At 38.8% G+C, this 12,882-nt stretch overlaps 1 protein-coding gene across 3 annotated transcripts in view; it reads right to left on the bottom strand.

Moving 5' to 3' along the window:
• PATJ (PATJ, crumbs cell polarity complex component) overlaps nt 1–12,882 on the bottom strand; it is a 386,097-nt gene that overhangs the window by 115,024 nt on the left and 258,191 nt on the right. For all 3 annotated transcript variants that reach the window (XM_018044918.1, XM_018044920.1, XM_018044927.1), the window contains exon 30: nt 4,315–4,387. In XM_018044918.1, the coding sequence (XP_017900407.1) occupies nt 4,315–4,387 (73 nt within the window). The remainder of the gene's footprint in view (nt 1–4,314; nt 4,388–12,882) is intronic.

Genomic DNA, 12,882 nt, shown 5'->3' with positions numbered 1-12,882 from the left:
GAACTCATGTTTTCTTGTTCAATATTCAACCAGCACTCTTGTTCACTGCTAGCATACAACTGCATGAAGCGATTTTGTTCTCTGCTATAGTCTCAGTGTCTAGAACAGTCCTTGAGACATAATAAGAGCTCAATAAATATTTGTTCAATAAAAGAACAAATATGAGGTCCCATTAGCATTTAATAAAAGTGCTGTTCAATTATGGGGAATTATGATGTCAGGTTCAAATTCACAATCATATGGCTGCACTTCATCTCTTTGGTTAAATGGGCTGGTTCTCTCAACAATACATCAGATATGAATTATGCTTAAGTACTTACTGGAAACAGCTGCAAAGGAAAACGGCACAGTGAGGGGGTACCCGAGTGAACGGAAGGGATAAGGAAGTGTTACAGCCCAGAGCAGTCCTACATAGTACCTCAGATACCACCTGCAGGGTGGCTGTCACTCAGAATTTGGTGACAGTTATCAGAGGCCAAAAGTCCAGAAAGAAACTGAACTTTAATAAAGTTAAGTAAATAAATATTTATAAGTAAATATAATAAAGAAACAACTCTTTATTATATAATTCATTGTGAAAATGCAACACAAGTATCACATAGCATATTCTTTTAGAGAAAATAATGATTATTTATTAACAAATTTAAATGTCTAATATGATCTATTTTGGAAAATTAAATAATGGCATATTCATATTTAAGAATTGTGATAAGGCTCTTGAAACTTAATACTGGTATTATTTATATTTTATACCTATTTTTGGTCTTTATTCAAAAATAAAACCAATATTTAAAATTTTCAGAATACAAGTTATTTTTCTGACTTATTATTGATTCTGCTATGTATAAATAAAAGTAAAATGCATTTTTTAAAAACAGGTAATTGAATAATGAGAATAATTTCTGTCAATTTTAAAAAGGAAAATAGTAGCTAATATTGAATAATGCATTTAAATATTAGAATAAATAGTTCACCTTTATTGAGTGTTTACTTTGTGCCATGAGCTGTACCAAATGCTTTATATACATTACTTCCTTTACTCTCTGCAAATCTATGAAGGTTTGGTGGTAACACTCCCAGGGACAGATGAGGAAACTAATGCTGAATAACAGCTGCCTCTGGGCGTATGGGTATGCTACATAGCCTCTCTAGACCCCAGTTTCTTCTTCTATAAAGTGGAAATAATAATACTGTCTCTCAGAGGTATGAATGTAAACAGGACTTGGGACAATGCATTCAAGATAGTGTTTAACACAGGAGGTACTATGATCAATCATCCTCTTCTAAGTGGTTGCCCTGTCAACAGGAAGGTAGCAGAAACCATTTGGCTGGGAATAAACTAGAGAAAATACACAGCTAATATTAGAAGTCATTTCTGAAAGAAAGAAAACAAAAGAAACCAGAGACCTCAGAAATGGTCCTCTCAAATTAAATGTTGACACCAACAATATACCTTTACTCATTCTGAAATATAGGAGCTGGATCTCATAGTAGATTTACAGTCTGATGACAGGCCGGTTTCCTTGATCATTGTACTGAGAAAAAGTATGGGCGATAAATGAAAAATTCAGTTCCAAGGGGATGCTATTTTGATGGGAAAATCTGTAACTAACAATATTATAGGAAAAATTTTTCTATTAAGTATTAACCTCCTCCCATCTAAAAAAAGGACTTGGATGACATTCTGTAAACACAAATGAATTAGTAACTAAGTACTAACATCTATTGGGTAGCTACCATGGGTCGGGAAGATCTGCTGGAGAAGGGATAGGCTACCCACTCCAATATTCTTGGGCTTCCCTGGTGGCTCAGCTGGTAAAGAATCTGCCTGCAATGCGGGAGACCTAGATTTGATCCCTGGGTTAGGAAGGTCTCCTGGAGAAGGGAAAGGCTACCCACTCCAGTATTCTGGCCTGGAGAATTCCACGGACTGTATAGTCCTTGGAACTGCAAACAGTTGGACATGACTCAGCCACTTTCACTTCACTTCACCATGTACCTGGCACAAGATATCTACAGATATGGATATCGTCTTCTCGTTCTCTCATTTATTCTTAACCTTATGAAGTACAAGAAGTTACTGTAACCACTCAAGTTCACCTGTCTAGTGTCACAAGACTGAGTGATTAACACACACACAACATCCAAAACATCAACAATCAGCTTTGCTTCCAACACTAACACCTCATCTAACTGCGATTAGGTCTTGCCTGGGCTTCTGCCGTCTGTGTGTGTCTGCTGCCTAGCATGTTACTTGTGCCTTCTTAGAGTCCATTCCCTACCTGGTAGACTGTTTCAGGTCACCTCACTCCCTGTTAAAAAACACCCAGTGGCTTCTACTGCACACAGACTAAAACCTGAGCTTCGGACTCTGACTCATCAAACTCTTCTCTCCCTCCCACCTCACACTGCCTCCCTCTCATCCTAGCCCACCACTCCCCAGGCTCCCAATGTACCCTCTAGCTCATTCTTACTTGAGAGTTATTGTTGCTCCCTCTGCAGAGGGCTCTCCCTCCTAATTTTTGCACATCTGGCTCCTTCTTATCATTTTGATTTTATTTAAATTACACCTTGTCTATGCAGCTTTCCCTATAACCAATCAAAGTGGTCACAAGCCACATTCCCTCTTGTAATTTTAATTATCTGCAAGACACTGAATACTATCTGATAATTCTCTAAGTTTATTTATGTATTTGCTAGTTACTCTTCTCATTGGAATGTAAGCTGAACCATGGCAGGGAGCCTTATCCGTTTGATTCATAACTAGACATTTAACACCCTTAAGAGTACCTGACATGTAATATGCATTCACTGAATACTTGTTGAATGGAAAGAGTGAGCATTATACAATCAAATATTTACTAAAAGGGACACTATTCATACAGTTCATTTTGTTATGGAAGCAAAGGAAAAAGTATGGAAAGATACTAAACAGGAAATATTAACTTGCTCAAGGAAGTGCAGAAAGGAAAATCAAATTTTCTAACACTGCATTGTTTGATTAGTTATAATAAATATGCATTGTGGGAATTAAAAATAATCAGTTCAGTTCAGTTTAGTCACTCAGTCGTGTCCGACTCTTTGTGACCCCATGAACCACAGCACACCAGGCCTCCCTGTCCATCACCAACTCCCAGAGTCTACCCAAACCCAAGTCCATTGAGTCGGTAATGCCATCCAACCGTCTCATCCTCTGTTGTCCCCTTCTCCTCCTACCCTCAATCTTTCCCAGCATCAGGGTCTTTTCCAATGAGTCAGCTCTTCACATCATGTGGCCAAAGTATTGGAGCTTCAATACTCCAATAGTGTTGGACTGATGCCCAACATCAGTCCTTCCAATGAACACCCAGGACCGATCTCCTTTAGGATGTACTGGTTGGATCTCCTTGAAGTCCAAGGGACTCTCAAGAGCCCTCTCCAACACTACAGTTCAAAAGCATCAATTCTTCGGCACTCAGCTCTCTTTATAGTCCAATTCTCACATCCATACCTGACTACTGGAAAATCCACAGCCTTGACTAGATAGACCTTTGTTGACAAAGTAATGTCTCTGCTTTTTAATATTAATAAGTAAAAAAATGAGAAGAGCATGTAATGTTCTCTCAGCAGAGAATCTCTTAGCTAATTAATCTATATATCTAACCATCCATCCATCCATTCATCTCTAGAAGCAGATCACTATGTTAGCAATCTTGAAATAATAGTAATTTCTTCATTAATAGATGAAAGCATTCAAAGACACCCAAAACCATAGTATTGAAGAGTTTTGAAACCATAAAGAAAGGCACAATACAGTCACTAAAAAAGAGAATTTTCTAATAAATTCTGAAATCTTTAATTAGGACAAATTGCTGGAAAATCCCATGGACGGAGGAGCCTGGTGGGCTGCAGTCCATGGGGTCACTAAGAGTCGGATACAACTGAGCGACTTCACTTTCACTTTCCACTTTCATGCATTGGAGAAGGAAATGGCAACCCACTCCAGTGTTCTTGCCTGGAGAATCCCAGGGACGGGGGAGCCTGGCGGGCTGCTATCTATGGGGTCGCACAGAGTCGGACACGACTGAAGTGACTTAGCAGCAGGAGCATATCTAGAATGAAACTTCAGGAATTTTGAGGAAGGCAGTATTGATATGATTAAGTTCTAATGTGTTTTTTTTTTTAACATTGATTTATATTACTTTACAGTTATACCTCAAATACTTCATATTTTAATTAGGGAAACTCCCCAGCTAATAAACTCTGAGTTTGGAATACCAGATACTGAAAATCCATGTAACTCAGTCACTAAGTGCTAATCAGGAGTAATCTTACCTCAATAGAAGTTGGGGAACTTGATGGTAACGGAAAGGGAGTAACAGCCATCTGATTGACTGCGTCTTCATTTCTGCAAACATTAAAATAAGCAGAATCAATACACAGCAAATGCTAAATTCTTGGCTCAAATTAGAATCATTTCCTCAGTTCTCAGCTGAAAATGCACACACAGCACTACAGAATTTTTAAAAATGTAAATATATACTGGTTTCAAGCACGCAAAGCCATTAGGCACAAACAGAGATGTATTACTCAAGGGAATCTAAGATACAATTATTAGTGACAAAGAATGATGATGCTAGAAGTTGGCCAGCTTCTGCTTGGTAAGTCAGGTGCTGCAGAGGATACTTTTGGAAAGGTACCAACTCTTTCAACACCGAGGAGTATAAAATTTTCATCAGGGCGGGGTGTAACCTCTGGGGCCATTAATGTCTAGAGCATTTTGTTCTTTGAACTAGAAAGGTTCCCAGCCTCCTCACTTGGCTCCTAGCTTTGTTCTGCCATATGAAGGATGATGGGATGTATATGACAGTTCTTGCATGGGCAGACTGTGTCAGGAGGAGTAATGGATGGGGAGAACAGAGATCCAGGCAGACAATGCTTTGCGGATTAAGTTCATTCTTCTCCTCATTACCCTAACTGGAGCAGAAGAAGTGGGAGCTGAAACTTCATTACTGGGGGTCAGGAACAGAACAACATCAATACCAGTTCTGATGGTTTGGGCTTACTTCCACTATTACTAGAAATGGTATGTAGGCAGCGGTTCTGTAGGAGATCTGTCTTTTACTGTTTATTCACTTCACAGGACCAAAATAATTATCTTAAGATTTATGTGAACTTTAGGTTTCACAATATAAAACAAAGAGACTTCTTACTGGTGTGCAAAGATCTAAGACTGTTCACAGATCTCCATGTTTGGTGTACATATGACAGCCACTGCCTGATTTAGACTCAAATGCACTCTTCACATTTTATTTTTTATGTCTCTCCAATTGGAAAAAGATCCACTGGTCGATGTCATTCCTACTTTGAGGCTTTAATCACATCACTGCCTTTACCTGAAATGCCTTTCTTTATATTAAATCTATACCCTACTCATCCTTCTCAATAATCTCAACTATATTTCCCTTAATTAAAAGACTATATATTGACGTCTTCCAAATTCACATTTAGCTTGGATATTTTTCCGTACCTAGGATCTGCAACCCCAACACCTACATTATATTCCACTACAGGTCTAAGAAATATTTTAAATAAAACAGAGTTCTTTGTCCCACTCAGTTCCCAAAGGATTCCATAGTCAACTTCCTCCCCACCTTAGTAAATATCAACAATATTCACCCAGTTGTTTAACCAGGAACCCAAAGTCATTCTTGAACTCTCACCCCTCAACTGTATACCCAATCCATCAAGATGTCTTATTGATTCAACCTTTAAAATGTTTCTTGAATGTTTGCATTTCTTTCCATCTATACTAGTATAAGTTATCATCATTTTTTTTTTCTGAATTAAAGTAAAAACCTCCTATTTGGTCTCCCTACTTATACTCTTCATCCTCTGTCCATTCTTCACCCAGCAGTTATTACAGTTCTAAAATATAAATCTGATTATATTTCTACCCCCTGCTTAAGATCTTCCTACGATTCCTTAATGCATGAGGATCAAGTCCAGAATTGTTAGGGAAGTTATCAGGCATTGATGAATCTGGCCCCAGCCCCCTTCTTTGAACTTGTCTTGTTCTCACTGTTTCCTTACTCTGCTCAAACCCAGCTACACAGGCCTTCTTTCCATTTCTCAGCTGAGCCAAGCTCCATCCACCTCATGGCCTTTTCTCTTCCTTTTTTTTGTTCTGAATGCTTGGTGCCCAAATCCTTTGTCTGATTTTTTTAAATTTCTCTTCCATAGGTCACAATAAATGTAATTTCTGGAAACAAGCATTCCATGACTTTCACTATATGCTTATAGCACCTATCTATAATCCTAGATCTGTTTACTTTCACAGTTTACTTAACTGGTTTGTATGCACATTGGTTTCAAATCTGTCTTCACCTTAGACAGTAAGCACTCCAAGGACAGGACTCATAACCTTCCTACTATTACATCACCTAAGGCAAACACAGTGCCTGGTCAACTGTCTGTACAGTAAGTGCCCTACATGTAAATGAGTTCTGTTCCTAGAACACATTCGTTAAGTCCAATTTGTTTGAAGTTCAACAAAGCCTAGGTATCCAACTGATATAATTGGCTATATAATACTGTATTGTAATAGGTTTATAATACTTTTCACAAAAATATATTTAAAATATACAAAAATAAAGAAAATACATTTAATCTTACAGTATAGTACCTTAAAAAGTATAGTAATACAGTACAGCTACCATACAGGGGCTGGCATCAAGTGAACAGGCAAGAAGAGCTACTAACTAGAGGAGGGAGAGGAGATGGGAGACAGGAAAGCTGAAGGATCGTCAGCAATAGGAGACAGAGGGCAAGCTGCAGTTTCACTCACGGCTGACAGTGATGGAAAGCATATTTACATCGTTGAAAGTTCACAACTTGAAGATTCTTACGTAGGGGACTTACTAAACAGTTATTTTAAGGGACTTGCCTAGTGGTCAAGTGGATAACACTCTGCACTCCAATGAAGGAGGCCCAGTTTGATCCTGGGAACGAAGATGGCAAATACTGCAAATAAGCTGGCATGATGCAGCTAATGACTGCATGCTATAACCAGAGAAAGCCCATGCACTATAACCAGAGGAGCTTGTGCACTACAATGAAGACCCAGTGCAGTCAAAAAAATAAATAAATAAATAAAATAAATAATGTAACGATCACTAATTTCAATAAGGAGACAGAAGTAGTTTCAGTTCTAGAACTACCACTGACTTTAAGATTTTGGGGAAATCACTTCTAAGAAAATCAGTTTCCTGACCTCTTAAGTAAGTAGGATGAACTGTAAAGCTTCTAAGCTGACAAAAATTCTTTTGGAATAAGGCAGAACATAAAGAGATGAGGTCTAGGTCCCATTTCTTGCTTTCAGTCAGTCAGTTCAGTCGCTCAGTTGTGTCTGACTCTTTGTGACCCCATGGACTACAGCACGCCAGGCTTCCCTGTTCATCACCAACTTCTGGAGTTTACTCAAATTCATGTCCATTGAGCTGGGCTTTAACCTTTTAAAATTCTTGAATTATCTAGCACACCAGCCAAGCCAAAGCAAAAGGGGGAAAACTAAAATCACAGAGTGACACAGAGCGTGAAGAATATGTCTATTTCTTCTGACAGCATTATAGATGCCTTAAGCATACACTATTATGTTAAGAGATGGCTGTTGTTTTTCAGGGAGTACAATCCATTTCTCAGCAGTTTTCTCATACACAGAAGAAGCAATCAGTCACCCCTGGGTAAGTAACAGTATTTTCCCAGAGGTGATTTCCTTTCCCACTCAGTTTCCCCCAGGGAGTAACACAATAGAGCTCAGCTCTAGCTTAGAACTGAAAGCCAACAGGACATGTCTGCTCCAGATTCAGAGCCCATGGGGCAGAATTTGGCAGTAATTAAGCAGATGGCCTTTCATATCTCTTTCAAAGGTTACAGGCATTAAAAATATAGCTGCATATAAGTTTTTATTGAGAAATAATGATTAACTGGACCAAGTTATCACTTCATAATTTAATAATTTCCCCCCAAATAGTAAGACTTTAATGGCTTTTAAAGTCCATATTAATTTTTTTAAACCTCACAGAACAGAAAACTTCAGTGGAGAGAGGAAAGCTGCTATAAGAAGTTACAGTTCATAATCCTTCACAATCCACTCATGAGTGAGTGTTCACAGACACTGTCATCAGGGGAGTGATTTTTTTTAACTGGAGTATAATTGCTTTGTGTGTGTCGGTCGCTTAGTCACGTCTGACTCTTTGTGATCCTATGGACTGTGGCCTGCCAGGCCCCTCTGTCCATGGAATTCTCCAGGCAAGAATATTGGAGAAGGTTGCTATACCCTCCTCCAGGGGATCTTCCCCACCCAGAGATGGAACCCATGTCGCCTGCATTGCAGGCAGATTCTTTATTATCTGAGCTATAGGGGAGTCCCTAATAATAATAATAATTGCTTTACAATGTTGTATTAGTTTTTGCTGTACAACAATGTGAATCAGCTACATATGTGTGTGTGTGTGTGTGTGTGTGTGTGTGTGTATATATATATATATATATATATATATATGCACACATATATCCACTCTCTCTTGGCCTCCCTCCCACTGTCCCCATCTCACCCCTCTATGTCATCACAGAGCACTGAGCTGAGCTCCCTGTTCTATACAGCAGCTTCCCACTAGCTAGCTATTTTACACATGGTAGTGTATTCATGTCACTCTCATTCTCTCAATTCATCCCACCCTCTCCTTCTCCCTCTGGTGTCCACAAATCTGTTCTCTACATCTGTGTCTCGATTCCTACCCTGCAAATAGGTTCATAGTACCATTTTTCTGGATTCCATATATATGTATTCTTCTTCTTCTAAGTTGCTTCAGTCGTGTCTGACTCTGTGTGATCCCATAGACGGCAGCCCACCAGGCTCCCCCATCTCTGGGATTCTCTAGGCAAGAATACTGGAGTGGGTTGCCATTTCCTTCTCCAATGCATGAAAGTGAAAAGTGAAAGTGAAGTCGCTCAGTCATGTCCGACTCTTCGCGACCCCATGGACTGCAGCCTACCAGGCTCCTCTGTCCATGGGATTTTCCAGGCAAGAGTACTGGAGTGGGGTGCCATTGCCTTCTCCATATATATGTATTAATATATGATATTTGTTTTTCTCTTTCTGACTTACTTCACTCTGCATGACAGACAAGACAACAATTTTAGAGAGAAAGAAGTGGGAAGAAGGAAACTAAAGGAGAGAAAGCAGTTATGCTTCACAAGGGCAGTTAGCCTGAAAGACTTCTGGGGATCCTCTGACCTCTCATAGTCCATGATTCACAAGAAATGAAATCTGTTTGCTTCATAATTAACTTTTCATTTCCAGTATAATCAACACAAATTTCTTATATCTTGGTGCCCCATACAGCACATAATCAGAAATTGTAGTTGAAGTTATTTGCTGGTATTTTCATTTATTTATTTTGCATGATTTGTATCTTTTTAAAAGTTCATTTTATTGAAGCATAGTTGATTTACAATGTTATATGAATTTCTACTACAAAGCAAAGTGATACAGTTATATGAATATGGTTATTCATAGAGGTTCCTCAAAAAACTAAAAACAGAGTTGCCATATAATCCTGCTTATATCCAGAGGGGAGATTATATATATGTATATATATATACATCCTTTTTCATATTCTTTTCTATTATGATATTATTCTATGATATAATTTCTATTATTATAGAATACTGAATATAGTTCCTTGTGCTATATATTAGGACTTGATTGTTTATTCTCTATATAATACCTTGCATCTGTGAATCCCAAACTCCCAATCCATCTCTCTCCAAAGCCCTATCCCCTTGGCCACCACAAGTCTGTTCTCTGGGTCTGTGAGTCTGTTTCTGCTTTGTAGATAAGTTCATTTGAGTTATATTTTAGATTCCACATATAAGTGACCTCAGTGTGGTATTTGTCTTTTTCTTTCTGACTTCATTTAGAATGTAATCTCTAGGTCCATCCATGTTGTTCCCAATGACATTGTTTCATCCTTTTTGATGATTGAGTAATATTCCATTGTATAAATGTTCTTTATCCATTTATCTATGAATGGATATTTGGGTTGTTTCCATGTCTTGGCTATTGTAAGCAGTGCTACAATGAACACTGGGGTGCATTCATCTTTTTGAATTATAGTTTTCTCTGGATACATGCCCAGGAGTGGGATTGCAGGGTCATATGGCAACTCTATTTTTAGTTTTTTGAGGAATTTCCATTCTTTTTTCTATAGCAGCTACACCAATTTACATTCCCTGTTGAGGATGTAACAGCTGTTGGCAGACAGACAGTGGACTTCTATCATGGATAAAAGTGAGATTTCCAAGGTATGGAAGCCTATATAGGTATGTCCTTATCACTGGACTTGCCATGCTCTATTAAAATTATTTGTGCTATTCTCTCTCCTTTTTAAACACAGAGATAGGGTCTTATTTCTTTATGTCCTCTGCTTGTAGCAGAATACCTAGGAGAGAGTAGTATGCTATAAATGTCTGTTGAGTAAAAGAGGTCTTAACAAGCAGGAAAAGATATGAAGCAGAACTATCAAAGGTGTGCCCTATGCTTTCCAAGCTTCTTCACCAATTAGTGACGATGTGCTGGCTGCAGTCAGCCAGCAACTGGTACTTACCAAATTAATGAACATTTCTTGGGGTGTCTGCCCAACTCACAGTGATTCCATGGATGGTCTATACTTTGTAACACTAACAGTTGACCTCACCTTCAGTGGATTTAAGAAGCAGACATCTGTCTCATTTTAAGCAGATCAGATTCTCTCTCCCAGGGACTGAAAATTTAGAACAGACTCAGAGACTCAAGAGTGTGGTATCTAGAAAATACCTCACTAAACAATGAGGTTAGAACTTCCTTCTGGTGATGTCTCTGGAGTTGCTCTGGTTCCTTCTCTTCAGAGTCTCAGCTGCATGACTTATTCTTAAGAGTCCACAAGATATCCTTGTATTCTTACAATAAATTCTCCTTTTAATTTATGCTAGCTAGAGTTTAATTGATTACAGCTCAACAATATAGCTCTGAATTTATTTTGAATATATTCATTGGTTTATTTAACAAATATTTATGCTATGAAAACAAAGATGAATAAAACATGATTCCTACCTTTGATGATGTTAGCAATTAGTGAGGAACACAGCTAAGTAAACAGACAATCACGACAGTGGAATTTCTATCTAGGGACTATCAGTGTAGTTTTTCTCCAAAAGGATACTAGGAACATACCCAATTTCAGTTTTTTGTTTGCAGAATATATTTATATTTATGACAAAGATATATTCTGGATCCTGATGTCAATTCAATGCTGTTATATTCACATTGGTAAAAATCATGCAATATGTATTGGGCAGAATTCTAAGAGGTCTCCCAAGACACCTGCCTTCTGGCTTACAGGTTGTAAATAGGATGAATTTCACTTCCATGATTAGATTATATTACATAGCACTGATGACCTTAAGATAAAGGCAGATTACCATGTTGGGCAAGACCTAATCACATGTCCCCTTTAAATCTGGAAATTTCACTTTTTGGAGCTTACTAACTTTAGAGATTGCCTTGATCTCTAAAGTTAGTAGGGTGACCTACAAGAATTCTAAGGAATGTCAGGAGGTCGGAGATAGAAAGTCAGAGATTACAAGTATCATCTCTGGCTTGAGGATAAAAGGGGCCTCATGGCAAATAATGTGAATGACCGTTAAAAACTAAGAGAAATCTCCAACTAAGAACCAACAAGGAACCTCCATACTGTACCAAAACCTGATCTAAAAGGGTATGCGTGGGTGAATGCTGAGTTGCTTCAGTCGTGTCTGACTATGTGTGACCCAGCGGACTGTAGCCCACCAGGCTCCTCTGTCCAGGAGATTCTCCAGGCAAGAATACTGGAGTGGGGAAAGGATATAGGCACCCCAGCTGCCGGGGGCCAGTGTGAGGAACTCCGCCCAGGGCAAAGGTCATGAGGAAGGAGGCTTGGCATACGCAAAGGCATCATCAAGCCTCAGGAAACCCCCTGTTCCTGAGCATCTATCCCCAAAACCAGAGTCTGTTTTATGCTCTCACCTACACTTCTGACTTTACCGGGGACTCTCCCCCATAACCATTTCTCTCGGAGAAGGAGTTAACTTGCAGCTCCAAGTCAATAAAAATTCCTGGGCGTGACAAGAGTGTTTCAGCTTACGGACTCCTCTGAAGGTTACCTAGCCCGCCTGTATAGGTTCGCCCGGCCACATGTGATTGTTTACAGCCTCCCAATCCGAGAGGCACGAGATGTTTTAGACTTACTAAAGGCAAATTCTTTTGGGGAGTTAGAAATTATTAGTATAGTGGGTTGGTTAGGAATTATATTGGTGAAGGGTTTTTCATTTGTTGTGCCAATAATTGCTGCTAATTCCCTGCCCTGGGTGTTACAAGGGTGTCTTAGGTCAAACCTCTCTGCTGACAGACTAGCTTGTGTGACAGGATTATCCATACTCCTGCCACTACTCACATGATTGTTTTCTACCTCTTAACCATAAACAGCACAGAGAGTTTTGGAGTATTTTGAAAGTCTTAATTAGCATAGGGCTTTTCTCATTGTTGAGTCAATGATTGCCGCCAGGCCTCCATATCCTTAGGCACCTGGGAATATATTAATCAATGTATTTGGACTATAGACAAGGAAATATAGTAATTTTTAAGGTTAGCAATACTAGACTTTTTGAGTTAATGAATTTTCTCTTTTGTAATAGATCACTGTACTTTGTTATAAATCACTGTGTCCTTGCTATGTAAAAATGTAACTTTATCACTATCTTAAGACTAAATAGATCTTAAGGGGAGCATTGGTGAAAGGACTTTCATTTGTTGGGCTGATGTTT

The sequence above is a fragment of the Capra hircus genome, chromosome 3 (genome assembly GCF_001704415.2).
Source record: "Capra hircus breed San Clemente chromosome 3, ASM170441v1, whole genome shotgun sequence".
Classification (NCBI taxonomy): domain Eukaryota; kingdom Metazoa; phylum Chordata; class Mammalia; order Artiodactyla; family Bovidae; genus Capra; species Capra hircus.
Note: the sequence above shows the minus strand (reverse complement) of the source record. Positions and strands in the feature narration are given on the sequence as shown.